Consider the following 21,190-nt stretch of genomic DNA (forward strand, 5'->3'; position numbering starts at 1 on the left):
AATCTTTTGATTCCTCCTCTCCTCCATTTTTTACATTTTTTTTTTTACATTTTCTGTTTCTCTCGCACCTTCTTCTCCTGGCGAAAGAAGGGACTCCCGCCGTCGCACCCAATCACGACGTCAGGGGCCGAAAGTCAATCTTCACGCCTCTTGTATAATCACTATATTTCCAGCTTCACTACCTGTGTAACACCTGAACAGTAGACGGTGGAAACTGAGGAGGTGACACCGAAAGACGAAGATGATATCTCGCGACGAATTTGTGACTCCGGTTCCGGACAGATAGCGACTTGTGTTCTCGCTGTATAATTAAGAAAGTGATTGAGTGCAGTCAGCGGGGTGTTGATGCTCTTTTCTCGATCACACTTTCTCTCCCTTGCTCTCTTTGTCTTTCCCTCTGTCGCACACACACACTCAATCATACTCCGGCGGCGGAGTCATTTCCACCAACTTAGGGGAAGTAGAGGACCTCAATGCTCATAATTATACATCAATACAAACATATGTTTCCCAATCACAGATGCCATCCATGTGTGAAATGGGTGTCACACCGTTGGAGGTCTCATTATTTGTGAAGTGTGCGCGTGTCTCAACACTTTGGCGACCACCCACACCGGTCACAGCGACTATGTAATATACCTCCTCTGCTGAGGGCTTTTGCATGGCGAGCGCACCGCACGTCAGATTCTATTTCCAACAATTCCTCGTTTGACGCGAGGTGCGAAACAATCCTCCCTTCCTCGGGGGACGCGTTGGTCATCGTGGGATGGATTTCTGATTGCGCCGGACAGCAGTAGATGAGCTGTTCTCGTTGGGTTTCACACCTTGCGTGGTCTTCAGTTGTCTTTTGGTGAGAAATAAAATGACAATTGTTGTGGTGTTATCACGCGGCGCTTGCCTCGCTGCCCACTGTAGTCACACTCTGAGGCGCTGACGGCGTAAAGAGCAGTCGGCCTGACTCAAAGGACGCCGACTCCCGAGCTCTCCCACTGGGTGATTACAGCACATTCGCTCTCACTTCCGGACAGAGTCATTGCCATTTTCAACTGAGTTGCTGGGAGGTCAGCACTGAGCTTGCTGAAGGCTCAACCACGCTTCTTTTATAACTGCGTGGTCAAAAGATTTGTATCCAAAAATACAGACATTCTGGTGTCAAGAATGGACAATTCTTTGTCCGAGTTTAAAGTAACAGTACAGCCTCGGGGCCCTAAAGCACTCTGCGGTGGTGTGTTTTAATTTGAGTTGTGGTAAATGAGAATTTTTCAGGAATCGGCACCATAGGACTGGCCCCGAATGACTGAAAATGTGTTCAGACAGAACACAAGGTGAATTTTAGAGGCAGAACAATTGCAAATAAAAGTTAAATGGAAAGACAGGAGTGGGTGCGCGAAATTCGCCCGCGGGACAGATTGAGCGAAGACGTGACAACATGAAGTTGAAGAATGTTTCAACCTGAGTGAAGAATATGTACTCGTCCAGGGGCTAAATGAATCTGCTTCAGAAATGTAAAGCGCGGGGGAGAAAAAAAGGAGGGAGACTAACAGAAAAAGCTGGAGTTTTTCCTGGTCAGTCGAGGTCAGTGAGAGGCCACTGAAACTTCTCCTGAACACTCACAGTCCAGCTATCTCACAGCCAGTCTAACCAAGAAGCCAACGACGAGTGTGGAAGTAGCTCAAGGTCGCACTCAGGTGTTGAATTGACTTTAGATGGCAGCGGCCTCATATTTTCAACCAATCAGATGATCATCTTGAACTGCAGGTGCCTCCTGTTGTGTTAAACTGAACTTCAGATTCATGAACCGCTTTTGGTCGGACAAACATGGGAGAAGTTATCCTTTCAGACGTGTTCAACATCCTGAGAGGGTCTTTTTCAGCCTGAACCACATGTTTCAGAAACCTAATCAAGTATTTTTGTTCCCTAAACGTTACCTGACAGTGTCAGAACAGGATACAAATCCCAGTCTAGTGACTGAGAGTCCTGTATGCAACCCACTCAGCCGCGAGAGCTCCAGGTTTGGCTGTCAGAGTTGAAATGATGCTCCGGGAACAGCGCTGATCACCATTACGTTATTTTTTGAGTTTTGCAAATGCGAAGTAGGCCCAGAAGTCTAATTTTTGCCACACAAATAGGCAAGAGTTCTACTTAATATATATATGTGCCAACCCTGAATGAATGTCTGGCTCATCTACATTTCCTGGAGTTTAAAATCCAGCCTGTTTGATTTGTTATTGACTCTGTGTCCAACCTTTACCGTACCACCAGCTCGTATATCTATCCTTAGACTGGACTTTTGCTTTCTTATTCCCCGCTTAAGAGCCTCTAAAATAAAAAGCACAGCTGCCTCATTGAGCTTTAAATATCCCCGTCTGCACTGGGTGTTTGTGCCCAGACACATTTTTCTGCGCGCCGTGAATTACATTCTGGGCCACGATTGTGAGGCTAATTGAAAAATGTTCACCCAAAATAATCAAATTTAAAGCTTAAGAATGCACTCGGGCCCACATAAGAAGACACACACACACATATAAACACACGGGGAGCTCGTCTTGTTGCTCCGGAGTCCGTGACATGGTTTAACAGTCTCACAGGATCCATAAAACGCCCCCGAAGGCTTCATATAATCTTTTTTTTTTCCCCCTGCTTAATAGGAGATAATACAAGTGCGCACCCTGATGAATCAATATGCAACAGCAGCTTTAGTTTGATAATTAATACCAGTGTCGGAAATAGATTTGTGATTTGGCAGGGCAGGTTCTGATATGACTCTGGTCTCTCTTTCCTCTCTCCTCGTCGGCAGCCAAAGTCCCCGTTCCACTCTGTATCCACATCCCATTGAACTAATCTCATTCAGCTTCTTCTTTTTTTTTTTTTTTTTTATTTCAATAGCGCTAATTCTTTGACTAAAGCCTGTTATCTCATTAAAGGCCCCGCGATGGGATTCGATGGCATCCTGACATCTGTATTCATTCCCCTCGAAATTAGTCCTGACACAAATTTAATGAAAAAACACTCAGAACAGTGGAGATTAGACGTCATGCCAAGTGTCACAGAAGGGAGGGGAACGAGGAACAGAAGGGGGAGAAAAAAAAAAATCATCTATTTAGTTTTGGTTACATTTTTGGAAGGGGTGGATTAGCGCTGTTCCTTTAGCGCCACCGCTCAGGTCTGCTGGCCTACCTCTTACTCGCTTGTTTTGACTCCATTCCACTCAATCCATAAGTCGGATTGAGATATTGAGGAGTGCGCCGACTTCCCCGACACTCGAGCACTAATTCAATATCAAACGCTCTTAAGGTAAAGCAATGGCGAGGCGAGACAAAGAGGAGCAGCCCTGGCCTTCAGTAGATAAACCCCTGCGCCCGACGAAGTGAGGAAGTGGATCCCCTCTCCGATCGGCAACCACCTTACTTCCCTCCTCCTCCTCTTCCTCCTCCTCCCCCTCCCCCCTCCCGCGCCATCACCCTCGTCAAAAGCCTGTGTCGGTTGCGGCGCTGATAATTCCCTCTGTTTGGGGGGAAAAAAAAAAAAAAGGAGATGAAAGCGTTCATGGATGAAAGAAACTTGGATTTAATCTTTCTCGCCGTCTTTCGCTCCCTCTTCCAGTACACGGTGTTGATCGTTTTCTACGGGAGGAATGAGGAAGAGGCAGAGAAGGAAATAGATGGGGAAATAGAAAGCCCATTTGGAGGGCCCAGGTTGAGGCAAGGTTGTGGACCGGTTCAATAGAATCAGTTTACCCTTCCCAGTGTACACACGGTGACCTGATGGAATAGTGGCCCCGGAGAGGAGAAGGGGCCGAAGATAAAGAAAAGCCATCGTTTTTCCCTCCTGTGCCTCATTTGGCGCCCACCATGATAAGGCCTTCAGCTCTCAGGTATCTGTAGTCACAAGGTAAGAGGCCTGTCATAAAGCAGAGATAGAGAGACTACAAAGTGGACTGTGAGGAGGAAGAGGAGGCAGCGCAGACAGGCTGTAACAGGGGATATTAACTCATCATGTGAAATAAGACAAAGAATTAAGCGCTCAAATTGAATGCAGCTGATGTCACACATTTAGAAAGACATGTCGGGTGTAAGATCCACTCAGAAGCTGCGTTTTAATACCTTACACGTATGTTACAGCTGTAACTGGCAGGGATTTAATGTAAAAATGCAGCAATCTTATCCAGTTCAATCAGTAAGTGAAGCCAGGGAGTGAAGCTGCTGTCACAATGTGATGATGGTAGAAGCCGGTTAAGTTAGCTTAGTTTGTAGACTAGAGACTTGTAGTTCTTAACGTAGATATAGCATATAAGAGCACTTCACAAATTTAAGCAGGCAGGATTTGGTACATCTTGACATAATCTGAAGCTGCTTTTTTTTTAAAAAAACATTTTTGGTGGTCTAGACAGCCCATCCTCGCCAGAGCGAATGAGCATATAGGTCGAATGTGCGAGAAGCTTAAGAAGACCCACATTTAAGTTTATTGTGACAAAGTCAGTTATAGGAGCATTTAACATTTTTATTTTAACCCAAAACACTTTCAATTCCTAAATCTAACCAGGCAGTTTTAGTGCCTACCAAACCACAACTGTAGGATGAACGTCCGATAAAGCTGCAGCTGGTGCGCTTCAACGGTCATGGTGTCTTCGGAGTCTTTGCCAGTCGATTGATACGAGGATGAGTTGGATCTAGATGCGGCGTTGGTGCATTACTAGAACCATTTACAGCTGCTGCCGTTGTGGTGCAGTTGGGTAAAGATTGTGGTAATAAACTACAGTTATGTTTGGACTAAGATCAAAATGTGCCAACAACCATCCACCAACCCAATTTCTCTTATTTGGGCTGGTGTAGACCAAGAGACTTTCCATGGTCGACCTCAAGACACCAAATTACAATATGATGCTGAACTGACCCCATGTTCAGTTTACTGTACTGACTTTTCACACTTCAATTCTTCTAATCATAATACAACAATTTTTAAACATAACTGCAAAAACCCTCTACTGTACTCTGAGGGTCAGGGAGCACAGTGCCAGGCCACGGACCTCATTATCCACCGCAGACTGGCCTGAATAGATTAAATGGAAGTCTGGGAAAAGGCCAAAGACAGACAGGAAAGTAGGGGAAAAGAAAATGGTATGAGGAGGATCTGTCGGCGCAGACATGGGAAATGGAATCACCTGTGACTGGAAATGATTTTAATGAAGAGGAGAGAATGGGGCAAATTACAGCAAAGATCAAGTAAAGAGTATAAAGAAGCTCTTATTCTTTGCCCTTACACCCCGAGAACAGACTCCGTCATAATAGAATTCATTACACAAGTTTCTTCCTCTCCGTAATTGCTCATTTAGATATTGACCTGCAGTAATGTGAAACTTTGAAATGAAGACTATAGGTTACACAAACGTAGTCTTGTTCCGAAATTAAATTCTGATATCGGCCGAAATGAAATGACAAGTCTGAGCGTGGTCTTAGACCGTTTTGTTGAATTGTTGTAAAAAAAAATTTTTAAAAAAAAGCACATCATCGGCCTGAGGACAGCAGCATCCTTCCAGGAGGGGTGCAAGGCACGGCGGTGCAAGAGGTGTGGGGGTGTTGGATTTTATAGCCCGCAGCTCCCCGGTCCCACTTTGCCAGCCGGGGCAAGGAGAGCCCATATGGCAGCCAAGCGTGGCTCCGGCCAGCTCGGGCTCATATGTATGGAAAACAAGGTCTGGAGAGGGAAGTCACAGGGGGTCATGCTAGTCAGAGAGGCAGCCCGAGGTCCTGGTGCAGGTTAGAAGGTCTTGGTTTGGGAGAAGAGGCTAATTTCTTCTACTTGGCTGAGCAAAGGCCTGAATAATTGCGCCCCCTGGGTTGGCCTCTGGGTAATGTGGAGGTAGAGCAGAGTGTTCCAGCGTGGAGAGAGAACAGGGGGAGGTTCAGGGAAGGCGGTGGGATCATAGAAAACCTTGTGTCCGGCTTTTAATGGCTGCTCGTTATATTTGGGGTTTTTTATATTATTAAAGTAGAATATTCCAAACACAGTATTGTTTCAGCTTTACGCTACATTGTGAGCTTGATTCAGTGACATTATTTATACATTAACCTCGTGCTATTTAAAGTACTGATGCTCAGAGAAGAAAATATGCAACCCAAATTCAAAATATCTGGTAATCTGTGAAGCTGACAGATTGAAATTCAGACACAAAAATGGATTGTAGAGGCTAAATTTTACTTTAACTTCATGAGTTAGCCACATGAGTCGGCTGTAATTGTTCTTGTTTCTTAAAAAAATCTTGTGAAAGGAGTCTTAAACATGTGTTTACCATGCTAAAATACTGAGGCTAAAGCTACATACATGTGCCGGGCTAAATTTAGCCTCACAACCTTTACTAATTAACCAACAAACGTGGTGGAAATAAAGAATAGCATTATTCTTGTATTGTAGTATTAATCCTTGTTCTATATTCCAAATGACACCAGCAACCTCACAAACTAATGCTAACCCACCATCTTGGAAGTTTTTAGCTAGTAGGAGATGCTAATTGAATGCTTTTTGCGCCCGTTTTAGGTTATGTGACAAAAAAGAGCCTCCAAACCTCCAAACAAAAGTTAAAAGTGAAGAATTAAATTAAACTTTATGTCCTGAAAGGCATAAAAGAGATGAGTTTGGGCGTCTCAAGTTGCTTCCTCAGACGTCTTTGTTGCCCCCTGTGGTAATTGCAGTGGACATTTCTATCTACGGAGGACAAAGGCCCAGTGTGATGATGTGATGTAAAGGACTATAGAGATGGTGGAGAGTGTGTACATATATATAAAGTGTGTGTGAGTCCGAGAGCTGACAGCTACAACAGCACCACATCCTCTCCTGGACCCGAGTAATGAATCTGCCACGATTCTGCTCTCAAAGATTGAAACCAAGCGATATGACTGGATCTCCTCGCATTCATTAGAAAATAAAGATCGCCCTTTTAAACCCCCTCCGACTGCAGCGGCCGATGGTGATGGTGGTGGCGGCGGCAGCGTGACGAGGGAGAGGAGGTGACAGATGTTTAAGCGCGGTGATGGCCGGGGGAAGCGAATGTGACATGCTCAGGTGTAATTATACTCACCTAGTTCACAGCGGAGATTAAGAAGAGAAGGGATGGAGAGGCACGGGAGCGTCAGACATGAAAGAATATTGAAAGACTCGCTGATGAGCAGTGTCAACTCTCTTTCTCCCTGTCCTCCCCTCCCCTTCCCTTCCTTTTGTCACTATCGTCGCAAGGTCTCACTTCTGTTTGCCTTTTCCAATTATCAAGGTGTGACTGTGGGCCTCCACCACCCCCTCCTCCTCTGATATAATGTTAACTATACTGAACTTGAAGAGAGAAAAAAAATCATTTTCTTTTGTTTGTAAGGGAAAAAATTGAATTAATTATCACTTACAAATTTCTCCCCCCTGGTTCCATCCTCTTTAGGCCCCTAATCTGATGCCAACACTGCAACTTTTTTGTGCTTCGCTGTATTGTTGTCCGACATCATTGTAAAGCGTCTGGATGAAGTGATTATAATGAGGTAGGAGAGCGCCTCAGAGCGCCATCCTGAGCCAACACTGCCCTCTAGTGGCTGTTCTGTCTTTTACACACACTCTGAGGTGTCCCTGAAGTGGCCACCCTGTCAGAAAATGGATTATGACAGTCTAATTTATTATTATCTCCGTCCCTCTGACCCAATATTTCAGAGCTTCAACCTGATGTCGTAGTGACAGGCAGGCCTGGTCACACTCAATCTACTCAATCCTTCAAAACATGCGCAGCAGCGGCAGCCAGGCAGGCCTCTCCTCGCCACTTTTGTCACAGTTGATTTATCAATTATAATAAAAGCAGAGCGGGACTGTTGGAGTATTAATCACAATGGGATCTGTTAAATCGATTAGAAAAATCTTTTATAATGACCAGCTTCAAATTAAGGGACTCCAATCATCCTCACTGAGGGGAGTAATCAGGAAGATCCACATGTGTGAGTTTGATCTTTGGTTGTTTCTGCACACTTTGAATGACTGACTGTCAATCATCCGGTGACCCCGGTTGTCTTTTTTGTCTCTGGCTGTCTTTTAAAATCAGAGTCAGCTGAGCTGATGCCAGATATGTGTACTCACTTGTGCTTTAAATAAAAGAAAACCTCCATTTATTTCAAGTGTATTCTTCCCAACGCTGATTCTTCTATGAAACTGGTTACAGATAAGAGCAAAATTTACATTTATATGCAGGTAATACAGAGCACTATGTTACACTTAAGGGGAAAACTTGATGAGGACCCAGACACACACGGGAGGCAGGAAATAGAAGAACAAAACGCTTTATTAACAAAAGCTGAAGTACAAACAAAACCAAACGACCAAGGGAGCCAGGAAAAAAAAACAAAAACAGGTCAAAAGGACAAAAACCAAAGTATCAAAAAGCTAAACAAAGTGCAACAAAGACAAAGTACAAAAATTAATGAAGAACAAGAGAAACCAGAAAGATAAGAGGGCGAGACATGAGGAGACACTGGAGCAGAGTGCTGGGTGGCAACATGGGAAAAGCAGAGCGCGAGCGAGAACAAAGACTTTATACACAGCGAAGCTGACGAGAGGATCAGGAACAGGTGAGGTGAGTGAGGAGGGAAGAGGACAGGTGAGGTGAGTGAGGAGGGAAGAGGACAGGTGAGGTGATGAGGGACACACACACAGGAGAAAACTGAAAAGCAAGAAATTAAACAATAAAACCCAGGATCATGACATCCTACTTTGAGCTTGGGGCCTATGCAGTAATAGTAGAAACCAGTTAGCAGAAGTAATAAATCCATGTTGTAAAAATACTCCAAGTCATGTAACAAGAAGAAGAAGAAGTGCTGTACGGTGCTGATGTGCGAGATGTCGCGTCATCGCTGTTGTGGCAAATGATCCAAACCATCCACAAGTTGTTTTTTGCTTTTTTTATTTGAAATACCAGTCGCCGCCCCTCATATAAAAACAAACATACTTTGAGCAGCATCTTAAACAATACAAAGACTTCTAATGTGCGACTTTTATAAGCTGATATTCAGGGTACGTACGGGGGGCCATGCCATTTTTATTCTGGAAAATGTCCCTTTGCAGCGAAAGTCCATTTTATCTGACAACCCGATTTGCGTGGAAGGGTTTCAGAATAATGGACAGTCTCCATGTTCATTTTATTTTGGTACATATTTACTTTTTTCTACGTGCTTGTACCGTTTCCTATAAAACCAGGAGCTAACTCTGAAGTCTGAAGATGAGGAAAGAAGGCTCTCGATCCTTAAAACGAACATTTAAGCAGGACCTGAACACATTTAGTCAGCTGTGGTTTTTGTCTCTAATACAATCTCCATCCTCGGTTCAGTGGTAACCTTGTCGAGAAACAGTCAGACATCAGACATGGGAAGTTCAGGAATCATGTCTCGTTTTTCCAGCTGTATCCCCTGAGCGGTCCGGCCGCCGAGGATGAACAGCAGGCCGGCCAGCAGGCAGAAGAAGACGGCGACCGGAGCCATGAGGAATGAGGGGCCGTGGTGGATGCTGAGGTGGTAGGAGGGGCAACCGGAGACCCTCTGCTGCTGGGCAAACTGCTCCAGAGTGTCCAAGACCAGGATCCACATCAGATACATCAGCACCACTGCCAGCAGGCACAGACCTGAGAAAGGTAGCGACGGATCAGGTCTTTGGTTCTGTTCAAGTCCATTTGTGAGATATCACATTAGGTGGCAAACAATCCAAACCATCCAGAAGCTGGTGAAGTTTATTTGCTTTTTCAGGTGGTTCAGAGACACACGCAGCTGCAAAATTAGCATTTTTAAACAACCGGACGTTAATCTCCACGTACAGTACAAGTTATTATCTTTGCAGAAGATGTGAATAAAGACAGAACTTCACACCTGAGCCTCGAACGGAATGCGTCTGGGCTCATTTTGCAATCCTCCTTTTTTACAGAGAGTAACTGGAGGCACGTGTTGGCTCACAGATAATGCTCCCTCTGTGTGGATATTAAGCAAGACGTCCTGATTTATGGCGAGAGGCAGCCATCGCATTCTGATGGTTTGGCAGCGGGCGACACGGCAGATGCTGAGGATCTGCTGAGTCTGAACGTATTGATTACGGGCGACGACGGGCTAGCAGTGTTCTGAGGTCGGATTCCAGACTTAGCGAACGATTACTGTCAACTGTGTTGTCTTTGTTCAACACTGTCGGTCGCTTGCGGAATATAAACTCTGGCGAGAGTTCAGCCAAGAAGAAAACCGCCTCCTCATCCTGAACTGTAGCAACACCTAAGGAACTATTGAACTTGGTGACTTTGTTTTTATATTTAAGAGTCCAACTCTCTAAAATAAAACCTAGACATCAATACAGGATATATACACAAAGATGAACATAACAATAATATTATATCTCAAAATAAGATTCAGTGTCTTTACTTGAATCAAAAATAAATGTGCTTCTCAAGGAATATTTATTAATTTGATTTTTGAGATCATATTAATAACCTCCTTCCAAAACCTACTTTTACCACAGCTTTACATTTGGAATAAATATCAGGAATGTAATTCAGGAAATGTGTTAATATAAAGAGAAGAGTAATCCGACTTTATTTGAAGACGTTAACTGCATCATTAAGTCACTTTAGATTCCTTTTTGTGTTGTGTTTTGAACCCTTTAAAACCGGCTGATAACTTTAGTCTAAACCATAGTGACATCTGACATCTGAAGCCTCTCTGGAGCAAATTAAAAACAGATCACAGTGTCCAGTATTTGGTTTCATCAGTTTGAACAAACAAGTATTTTGAGTTTAAAAAAAGCATGACAGGAATTTGAAACTCTTGGCTGAGAGGATTCGTCGGCCTTGGTCAGGTCCTGGTCCTGGTTTGGTCCTGGCTACAACAATGACGTTAAATCTGAATTAAAGTGCTCAAATCTTCTTTACAAATAACTGATATTAACTGTGGATTAAACCTGAGACACTGGGTGTGACTGATAAACAACACCTGCTGCTCATGAGCTCAGCTGTGAGCAGTGACAGCCAACGAGCGGAGCGACCAAACCAAACTTCATTTGAATTAATGTCTATTTAAGATAAAACAAACAAAATCAATAAAAATCAAGCTTTTTATCACTTTCATGGTTGTTTGCTGAGCTATAGATTTGATTTAGAAAAATTCAGCATGAAAGCAATTTTGACCTTACCGCCACAAAGCTGAAGGGCCCCACCCACTTTAAAGAGCTTGTGATTGGCCAGTGGGCTAGCGCAGGCGACCACGCATCCCCCGACGACGATGGCCACCAAGCCTGCGATGAGGAAGAAGCTCCAGAAGGTTCTATACACTGAGAAAACGAACACTCGTGAAATATCAGGGAATGAAATCAAATCATTTATAGCAGAAAATCATACCAACCGATGGCAGAGTTGTGTTCATACACCTCTGTTTGTAAACCACGCGGCTCCACCAACGATCGCACCGGATCATTGACAGGAAACGGGAAGAGGAGGGCGGCCTGGCAGAGCTTCGGCGGTGGCTGTCTTGCTGAAGGGAAAAAGAGCCACTTATGATGCTGTTTTTTGTGTGTGTCAAAATTTGCATATAAATCTGCAAAATGGCAGCTCTTACAGATCCAGAGGTCCCACAGAGAGTATTCAGTGGAGGCGGCCGTGTAGGAGCAGCGCCAGAACAGCCCCTCGTGGAAGATCCTCACGCTTTCTACAGCCTGAACCATCAGAAAACCCCAAAATGTGATCAGAAATGTTCAGTTTTTTGACGTTTTCTTCTGATAAATATGGAGAATATGCCTCTGTAGTCCAGCCTAATTAAATGCTCATGTAATATGTTGAACGTAAGTCCCAGAAACAATCCCAGTATTACAAGATTTTGCTCCATCATGGAAGACAAAACAAAGAATGTTTATTTCAATACGATTTACTGGTCTTTAAGAGACCCGTGCTGCCTGACAGCAAAGACAATTGGATCCAAACAGGCGAAAACATTTGTGAATTATGAACAAATTCTATAAAATGATGCACATTTCATCAGTAAGTTACTACACTGGAAGTTAAAGTCCTGTAAGTGCAAAAATACAAAAGTATTTGCCTTGAAATGGACTTAAAAGTACCACAAGTGTTACGTCCCGTCTCAGAATAAGAAGTTTTATTGGATTGTTCCCTGATGATCAGCGATGTTGGATCGTTTTTTATCTTCCACAGATCATTTTGTTATCTCACGTCATGACGTCAGACTTTCAGTGGAAACTTTCCCGCGCAGGAGTTTTATTCATTCATCTCTGCAGCGGCTCCATGTTGACAAATGAAACGGAAATGAATAATATATGTTCTTTGTCACCATCACTGTTTTAAGCCTACATTAGTTATATCAACTGAGCGATCCTGAGTTAATATCAGCGTGTTTTATGCTCAGGCCCGAGAGGTCGATCTCTGCGTGTGCCCGAGGATAAAAACATTTACAATTATTTCACAGTGAAATGGACTTTCCTTTCTATTTACTGTAGGTTAGCTCTATTATGTCATAATGGCACCAAAACATGGCGTCACTGAACTGGAAATGCAAAGTCCGCCTACCTGCCACTGTAAACACAGGAGCAAAGCTGCCACGTGATGTGAAAATGTAAGTGAGTCGTCATTATGGTTCATTAACGATCTTGATAGGCCGCGTCACCTTCGTTAGAGGACACAAATATGTTTTGTGGCTCGGATGTTTTTGGCCCAGAACTCTGACGTCTGTGTTGGACGTTTCTGATCTCACAGTGTTTTATACACACGTTTATTTTGTACTTCTATAAATACATCACTGCTTTTTCTGTCTTTATATCTTCCTACTTTGCCGTTCCAACTCTCATTTCAATTATGTTCTTTTCCAAATTTTTATTTTTTTTTAATCTTTTTTGAAAAGATCCACAAACAAAAGACTCTCTCAGCCAGTGTTTGGTTTTTAAAATACCTCCCCAAATCCTCCTCCTCCTCCTCCTGCGTGGCCCTCCGCCGGCCGGCTGCAGGACTCGACGGCCAGCAGCCAGTACTCGGTCCCGCAGGAGAGCAGCGTGAACAGAAATCCCAACGCTCCGAAGAACAGCGCCAGGAAGAGGAGCACCTTCAGCCTGTCAGCGGGAGCCATCTCTCGAGCCCGATCAACCTCTATCGCTGCATTTTAAATCGACTTCAGACAGGTTTTATTCCTCTCTCCGCTCTCTGCTGCCTTTCATGTTCAAACACATCTTACATTTTCTGACACAGCAGCTTCTGGAAGGTGCTTCTCTATGTGACTTGTGACCTAGTTTAATGAAAATGAACCCTCAAACATGGATCCAGTTACAGGAGGAGAGTCACTCACACAGAAATAGCACAGAGGCAAACCCCGATCTGTAATCACGCCATTCCTTTGGAAACAGTCGAAGAACAAAAGTCACTGAGAACTGTAGAAATATCTCCTTGGCATTTATTGGAATGCCAGCATTGAAATCCAGATTTGGTACAGTACAAGGCTATCCAGTAAGAACTGAGATCTAGGCAACAGTGATGGTCCAACAACAGTCATTCAAAACTGCATGTTCATATATTAATACGACTTCTTTTTGTTTTGTTTTTTTTTTTTTCAAAACAGGTTGTTCAAGAAATGATTAATAACCGATACAAAAAAAAAAGACAAAGTCAAAAGGAAAAAGCACAAAGCCCGTTCGCCAGGATGAAACGCTGGAGCTGCACGTTTCTGCTCAGCACAGACGTGTCGGCATTTCTACAAATTTGGACCACATCGTGTTCCGATTTCATGAATATGTACAGTCGGACACAGTTCTTGTTTCAACCGACGCATCAGGTATTTTTAGAGAGGAGTCAGGAAAATTACTGGTCATCTTTGTGCCAACTACACCGACTATTTTTAGAGAGGAGTCGGAAAATTACTGGTTGTCTTTGTGCCAACAAATCTGGTTATCTGTATGGAGGCGCTTGGAAATTTATGGACAGGTATTTTTAACAAGGCGGGACATTTTCCTGCTGCTTTCGTAGCAACAAAACTGAGTATTTTTAACGAGACGCCGGGACGTTTTCTAGCATCTTCGTTGCAACAAATCAAGATATTTTTGGCGTGACGTTGCAACATTTTCCAGCTGTTTGTGGCGAAAATTCCAGGTAATTTTAACGAGGCTCGTTGACATTTTTCAGCCGTTCTTATGGGAACAAAACTGTTTTATAAGCCACAATATGAACCTTTCCACACCACAGCCATCTGTTTTTTTATGCCTTTACCACAACATAAAACAAAAAAAAGTGAAATTGTACTTCATGTTTCAACACGTCTATGGTTTGCAGTGACTTACACATGGTCAACATTTATCCTGGCGACCGGGTTCAGTCACAATGCAGCAGAAGAAAAGCAGACTTGTCTCAGTGACGCCTGGGGGAAATTACTCGATAAGCAGATTAATAATAATTGAGGATTTTTTTCTTGAATAATCTGAGGTCAAGTATTTCCTCCAGGTACTGAAGCACATTTTAAAAATAAGAGACACAAAAAAAGGAAACAAAAGAGGATCAGGAATGGTCAGTATGTCTGGCGATTGTTGCTTTTCTGTATGTTTGCACCTGTTTGATGACACGTGTGGAGAATGATCTATCGTCCTGCTTCCTGAAACAACCATCATTTTTTTTTCTTCTTTTTTTTTTGAGTATATATAACATATCGCAAGAACCCAACCCATATACACAGAGAGGTGCATTTATACAGGACTCATGTTGATTAATTACATATTACAACCCTGTGAGGATATTATAAGTACATATACGAGGCACGCAGAAATGAAAGATTTACCACCTATTATTAACCTACTCGCAGTAAACATTTTACGTGAGGATCCTTTGGGCTGAGTCACCTCTTTCCTCTAATTAGTGAGGACGCTGCCGCTCTTTTGGCAGTTTGTTTGGTCCACTGTCGCTTCAATCCGAATCAACAGGTCTGCCGGAGCATCCGTGCAAAGGCTCATGGGATTTCCACAGCATGTGAGGTCTTGCAGTCGCGTCCTCCTGTTTTTTTTTTTGTTGTTGTTTTTTTTTCCTCTCCTCGGCCTCCGCTGAACACGCTCCGCCTCGACGTCTTAAGACATGACGCCGAATACGGGGTTGTGGCGGCAGATGCTCGGCCCGATCTCCTCGTAGTCTTTCTTGGTGTGGCACACTTGGTAAAACTCAGGCTGGGGAAAAAAAAACAGAAACGAAAGAATAAATCAGCGATAGAAATGTGCGTGTGTTTCCTGCGTTCAGTCAATGAAAAAGTTTTACAAGTACGGGGTAAAACATATTAAAAACTGGAGCCTGTTTGTTTATTTCTGATCAATTTTCTTCTCATCAGAGGGAACATTCACAAGTTTCTTTTCTTTTATTTGCTGATGCCAAAAACAGACAGAAAAAGGCTGCAGGAGGGACGATTATGCGTCATTAGAGGCGCTGAAAACATTGTTTTTATACTCACAGTGGACGCCAGCATTGATCCTCCAAACCAGACGGCGTACCTCTGCATGTGATGAGTGATCACCTGCACGTCGATGGGTTTGGGCTACAACAGAAGAAAAGGATAAGTTAGTCGAGAAAAACACAAAAACAACTTCCTGCTGAAGAAAAGAAATCAAGATGTTTGTTATGTTTGCTGACAGCTTCATAAAACACTCATCCAAGTACTTTTCTTGGGGTGGCATGTAAAGATTACTTTCATTATTATAAGTGAGTTATTGTTTTGTCTAAAATGTGTCTTCAGATTACTTCTTTTGTCGTTGCAGCTCTCGTACCACTACGTACTTTTTATTTTACTTCCAAACATTTTGAAATGTCATCTTTGCTCACCTTCAACTTGCCGCCGCTCAGCTCTTCGCTCATTTTCAGCCGTGCGTCCACGGTCCTCTTCAGGTCTCTCTGCAGCCTCCTGCCAAAGTCCCTGAACATGGTGGATCCTCCGGAGAGCACGATGTTCTGCGACACAAAGAGGAGGGACATGTAGACCAGAACAAAACACACTTGGTCACACTGACTGTAGCAGCAGAAGTGGCGGCGTGTGGTTCTGTACCTTGTACAGTGGACGTCTGACGTCGATGGGGCAGTTCTGGATGACTTCGTCCACCACCTCCGAGATGGGCTGGGTGAAGTCTGGGTTGGCGAACTGGATGAGAAAAAGACCTTCTTTGAGAAGTGCTCATTTTAAGCCACGTTGTTTCTTCATGAACACTTTATGTAATTTCTACCTCAGGGTGGAAGAAGATCTCCGGCCCCAGGAAGCGCTCGTAGCCGACGTCGATGGTGAACTCCTTCTTGGAGATGGAGTTGATGCCTGTGTACTGTTTGATCCACTTGGAGCCGTCTGTGTCGTACTTGTTGAACTCCTTCACCAGGTCGGGGCAGACGTAGCTGAAACGTTCCTAAAAACACAAGATCAAGAAAGAAATCATGAAACCAAAATGCGAAACCTTGGCTGGAGCTCAACATCTTTCCATTTTCAACTTGAACTAAACACAGTGATGCTGTTTGTTTCTGTAGCTGCGCTGACCTCTAGTGGTCCGGCTGTGTTGCACAACACTGACAGAGGAGCACGAACACAACCAGCATCATCGGTTAATTGTATCACTTCCTTGTGTTCATATCCTCTTTCTGCACGACTAAAAATTCAAGAACATATTGGACCACAACACAGCGGCTGTGACGTCACAGACGAAGCTGCATCAAGTAAGTTCATGAACGTTTGTACCAAATGTCTTTTTATCTACTTATTTACATTAGTTTACAGCTGTAATTCTGTATTTTCATTATCTGGCTGTCTTACAGTTTCCTGCTTGAAAATGGACTCAAGCCAAAACCGAGCAGCCCGACTGGCAGTACTTCACCCACCAGTGGGAGTGTTTATTGGTCCGATGTCCAGAAATATTAGTGTCTTTCTTCACAGTTTTGCACAAGGGACATCTCATAACGTATTAAAGTAATTTAGTGCAACAGCGTTGGAGCTGAAATAGATCTTTTTATTGTTGTGGTGGTTATATAAATGTGATTTACGATGCCGTCACGCTGCTGCCAGATTCTCTTTGTGTTCTGTCAGCAGGAGTGAAAATGTTGTTTGAGACATTAATATGGACTGATGGAGAATATATTATTATAAGTTATGAATTTTGGAAATGATTGCATCTGTTGTTCTTCAATTAATTTCACTTTTGGACATCGAAATGCTCTGGAGTTACAGGAAATGTTTGGTTCACAAGAGTCTGAAATGAAAAAATGTCCAATAAACACATAAAGAGCACCGACCTTGACTGCTTTAGCCGTCTCCAGCGACTGCTCCGGAGGGATCCCCACCTCTCGTTCCCTCAGCAGCTGTTGGGTGAAGTAGGTGATGTCTCGACCGGCGATGGGGATGTGCTTGATGCAGCTGCCGATGACGTAGCCTTCAGCCTGGAAACACGAACATGCTCCAGTTAAGTTTTGGAAGAACAAGCAGAACAACAAACCCCCTAAAAAAGTTCTCAACACTTACCACGGGGATGACGTGCGTGACCCCGTCCCCGCTGTCGATGACGGTTCCCGTCAGTGTCCGCTCTCCGACCTGTCTGGATGTCCAGGAGGCAGCCAGCGCCAGGACAGCCTGAGGGAGGAAGTCAGACTTGTATTAAAAGGAAACATGTACAGGCAGCAGTTACTCAGAATTGCTCTGGAGTTTAAAAATACGAATGACGACACCGTGCAGGAATCAAGTCGAGGATATTTTAAAACAGACGTGAAACTTTAAAAAGAAGAAGTGAAACTTCACGTTTCCTCATAAAACCTCTGAATAACATCAACATCTCAGCCAAACTGTCAAATCTGATCCACAAGTCTCAAATGTGTTTTGTGTAGCTGTTGTGAGTGCTGCAGTTTTATGACTTGTAGACTAACTGAAGCGTCGATTTCAGGTGCTGTACCTGAACGGCAATGTAGAGACCAGGCACGTTGAAGGACTCGAACATGATCTCCGCTGTGTACTCTCGGTTTTCTGGTGTGTTGAGAGGAGGCTCTGTCTGGAGAGAGAGACACACACACACACACACACACACACACACACACACACACACACACACACACACACACACACACACACACACACACACACACACACACACACACACTGATGTGAACACAGTGACAACTTTGAGCTGAACTCTAAACACTGTTAATCTTGTAATATATAATATTTAATTTCAGTCCCTGTTTCTATAGATCACATCCTTTTTTTGTGGAACAGGAACAGCAACAGATGAAGCAATAGACTTCCTTATATGTGCAAAATGTTAAATAACAGAGTTTAATACATGGTTCAGTCTCTTAACAACAGACTTACTACTCATACAACAGCATCTGGCTTAAATAAGGACAATCAGGTCACAGTTAACTCTGATAATGTACGCAGCTCTGGTCTTACCAAAAGAAAGTAATGGTCTTCAGGTTCTGCCCGCAGATACTTGAAGATGATCTGCTCCATAAATCTCTCCATCAGGTCCCAGTCCTCCACTATCCCGTGACGGATGGGCCACTGGGAGACGTAGAGGGGAAACTAAAGTCAGTCTCTCATCCTGGAGTCTAAAATTGGACAAAACAACAAGAGGCTCGAGCTTCTTGTCTTACCTTTGTTGAATACGAAGGTTTGTCGATGGCTTCGTCCCCAATGAAGAAGTCCAGGTCATCGACGCCTCTCATCATCCTGCGCTGGGCCTGGTCTCCAACCTTGGCCGATTCTTTGATTGCGATACCTGGAGAAGATCAAAAATAACATATGTAATAAAAAGACTCAGACACATTTTCTTCTTTCTTGTTCATGTCTCAGTACTTCCTGCTTTCCCCACCCTGTCTGACACTCAAATAGGATTATTCCAATGACATTACCACTATTAGAAATGCCTCCTATACCGACTAAAATGCTTGATCAGTTATTGGGGAGTTCATGTGATGATCGACTTCCGACACCAAAGAAATCATGTCTTAGAAAAACATTACCCTGCGACTCCAGAACCTGAATGCAACCTAACAGATGCTCTACTGCACACAAACACTCAAACCTGGGCACATCAGTTCCTATTGCAGAAGTGAATCTTTAAAATCAGGTGTCAAATATGTTAGCTAGATTATGATTTAGGGCATTTATTTCCTTTAACAGCTGGTCAATGTAGTTTAGAGCAAACTGGGGGAATATTTCATCAACAATTTTCAGCAACAAACCAACAAAAGATGCTTTTTCTCTTCAGTAAAACTATTAGACCTCATGTACAACAGCTCATTGTATCTTTAATTACACTTATATAAGGCTGTTGTTGAATTTCATGTAGTTACAGGTCACCAGCCTCATCTTTAAACATGTAAACTATCAAGTCAAGTGTGGATCTCACTGGACCGTGTGGTAAAAGGAAGTCGACCCGAAACTGTCATCTTGTGGCGAATCATGGAGGAAGTTTCCACATTCGATGGCTACTTTGCAACACAAATGTTGAAATTAAAAACACAGTTAACGTTAAAAAAAAAAAAAAACAGCATTTTTACATGATTTCATTAGTTAGCAGTATGCTAACAATTCATTAACCGTATTACACAAATATATCTATTCTATTGTTATCATTACACATTTATACACTCTTACAGTCGATGTATAATATATCAAAAGGAACCAAATGCATGTTCTGGACATTTTGTATCTACTTACATGATGGTATGATGAACTGTGGTTCTGTATTTCCTGCATAACCAAGCTTTGTGTACCTAAAACAGGAACAAAATCCGGATAAACGTTCAGTTAAAGATGCTTCACTTGCAAAAAAAAGTGTTTACTGGCAATAACAGAGGCAGGTTAATTGAGCAGCAGACCAAATAATCTGGATTAAACGATTCCTGCAGTGAGGATTGTCCAGGAAGTAACATTAGCATCTCTAGCTAGCAGCAGCTAACTGCAATGATAAAGCACGACTGGGATTTTTTTTAAAAACACACAAATTAAGCCACTCAGGTGCGTTGTTGTGCTAACTTGAAACATTAGTCCTCGTTTTAAAGACAATGTGAGGATAAAAGAGCGAGGGAGATGTGGCTAAGTAGCGTTAGCGTCAGGCTAAACAGCCAGACGGGGCGTTAGCTGGAAGTTTGACAGCCGCTTATGTGGTCAATGAAAGCCAGGCTAACGCTAACTAGCATCCTATTCTTTCGTCACTCACCCCGTGCCACAGTCGACAACACAAGCCGGTAGCCGACCAGCCATGTTTGCTCTCCGTTAGTCTACCTGCAGGGGAAGATACCAGCCGCCCGATACGAAGGGATGTGTCCGTGGGAACTGATTTAAATCGCCGCAGCCTGAATGAAAAGCAGCCACGGCCGATTCAGGAGCGCTTCCGGGTTCGGTGGAATTTCTTCTAGTGCGGAGTCAGCAGCTTCACGCGCGCAATACTGACCCCTGTTGGACGGAGACTGTAACTGCACCCGAGAAACAATTCACTTTTAAACATTAAAAATGACATAAATAAAACATATTATTGTTTGATAATGACAAATACTCTTTTTTTGAATTAAATTACCCTTTATTTTTATCCTTCATTTTGTTTTTTGTTTTTTACTAGTGTGCAATAAATAACAACTGAACAAGGCTAAACATAAGACATGTAAAGGATTAAAGCGGCACTATGTAGTTTCGGAGGAGAAATTAAAAATCTAATAATGATTTTTTTTTTTTTTTGCATAATTGAATAAACACATATATGTAATATGTATGTATATAAACACAATATATATGAAACCAGAGTCAAATCCCTTTCTTGTGTTTACATATTTGGTCAATAAAGCCAGTTCTGATTCTGGATTTCTAATTTTCATCTATGTGATTTTATATTCCCCTTTGTCAGAAACAATGTTGTGAGCAGGTCTGTTATTCTCTCCACTGAGCAAAAAGATAGTAACCGACCTCATCTCGCCCTGCAGACTCCACCAAATGGCACCCATGATTTAAGTGCCATCGAAGGCCAGACGAAATGGACCCTGCCCTCCACGACTGCACGCAGGACCACTGATAAGGACGATATATGAGCAGGAAGGAGCTTCAGGGCTTCATTCTGGCTTCACCACATTAGAGCCGATCCCAGGGCCTGAGAACATTGGCCGTTTGTCCTGTGGCGGACTCATCAGTCACACAAGAGGCTTTTCACCACGGCG

The 21,190-nt window shown here is 43.2% G+C and overlaps 2 protein-coding genes across 2 annotated transcripts; both read right to left on the bottom strand.

Moving 5' to 3' along the window:
- Positions 1–8,287: 8,287 nt before the first annotated feature.
- LOC119015452 (transmembrane protein 182-like) lies at positions 8,288–13,262 on the bottom strand. Its single transcript, XM_037091434.1, has 5 exons — positions 12,945–13,262; positions 11,604–11,700; positions 11,391–11,519; positions 11,182–11,319; positions 8,288–9,637 (listed from the first exon to the last, which is right to left on the bottom strand). The coding sequence occupies exons 1-5, from the start codon at positions 13,116–13,118 to the stop codon at positions 9,369–9,371; spliced, it is 807 nt and encodes a 268-aa protein (XP_036947329.1). The 5' UTR covers positions 13,119–13,262; the 3' UTR covers positions 8,288–9,368.
- A 163-nt stretch (positions 13,263–13,425) lies between these two features.
- On the bottom strand, positions 13,426–20,398 carry LOC119015451 (actin-related protein 3). Its single transcript, XM_037091433.1, has 12 exons — positions 20,203–20,398; positions 19,701–19,756; positions 18,632–18,756; positions 18,429–18,539; positions 17,932–18,027; positions 17,508–17,615; positions 17,282–17,425; positions 16,231–16,404; positions 16,056–16,148; positions 15,836–15,961; positions 15,468–15,551; positions 13,426–15,189 (listed from the first exon to the last, which is right to left on the bottom strand). The coding sequence occupies exons 1-12, from the start codon at positions 20,244–20,246 to the stop codon at positions 15,094–15,096; spliced, it is 1,257 nt and encodes a 418-aa protein (XP_036947328.1). The 5' UTR covers positions 20,247–20,398; the 3' UTR covers positions 13,426–15,093.
- Between the last annotated feature and the right edge of the window lie 792 nt (positions 20,399–21,190).

The sequence above is a fragment of the Acanthopagrus latus genome, chromosome 24 (genome assembly GCF_904848185.1).
Source record: "Acanthopagrus latus isolate v.2019 chromosome 24, fAcaLat1.1, whole genome shotgun sequence".
In the NCBI taxonomy this organism is placed as follows: domain Eukaryota; kingdom Metazoa; phylum Chordata; class Actinopteri; order Spariformes; family Sparidae; genus Acanthopagrus; species Acanthopagrus latus.

Coding starts and splice junctions, on each gene's coding strand:
- LOC119015452 (XM_037091434.1), bottom strand. CDS start 13,118: ATGGCTCCCGCTGACAGGCTGAAGGTGCTCCTCTTCCTGGCGCTGTTC. Junction 11,701..12,944: donor GAGGAGGAGGATTTGGGGAG/GTATTTTAAAAA, acceptor CTGATGGTTCAG/GCTGTAGAAAGCGTGAGGAT. Junction 9,638..11,181: donor GGCCCTTCAGCTTTGTGGCG/GTAAGGTCAAAA, acceptor TACCTTTCTCAG/GTCTGTGCCTGCTGGCAGTG.
- LOC119015451 (XM_037091433.1), bottom strand. CDS start 20,246: ATGGCTGGTCGGCTACCGGCTTGTGTTGTCGACTGTGGCACGGG. Junction 18,757..19,700: donor ACAGTTCATCATACCATCAT/GTAAGTAGATAC, acceptor GATCTTCTCCAG/GTATCGCAATCAAAGAATCG. Junction 18,540..18,631: donor AACCTTCGTATTCAACAAAG/GTAAGACAAGAA, acceptor TACGTCTCCCAG/TGGCCCATCCGTCACGGGAT.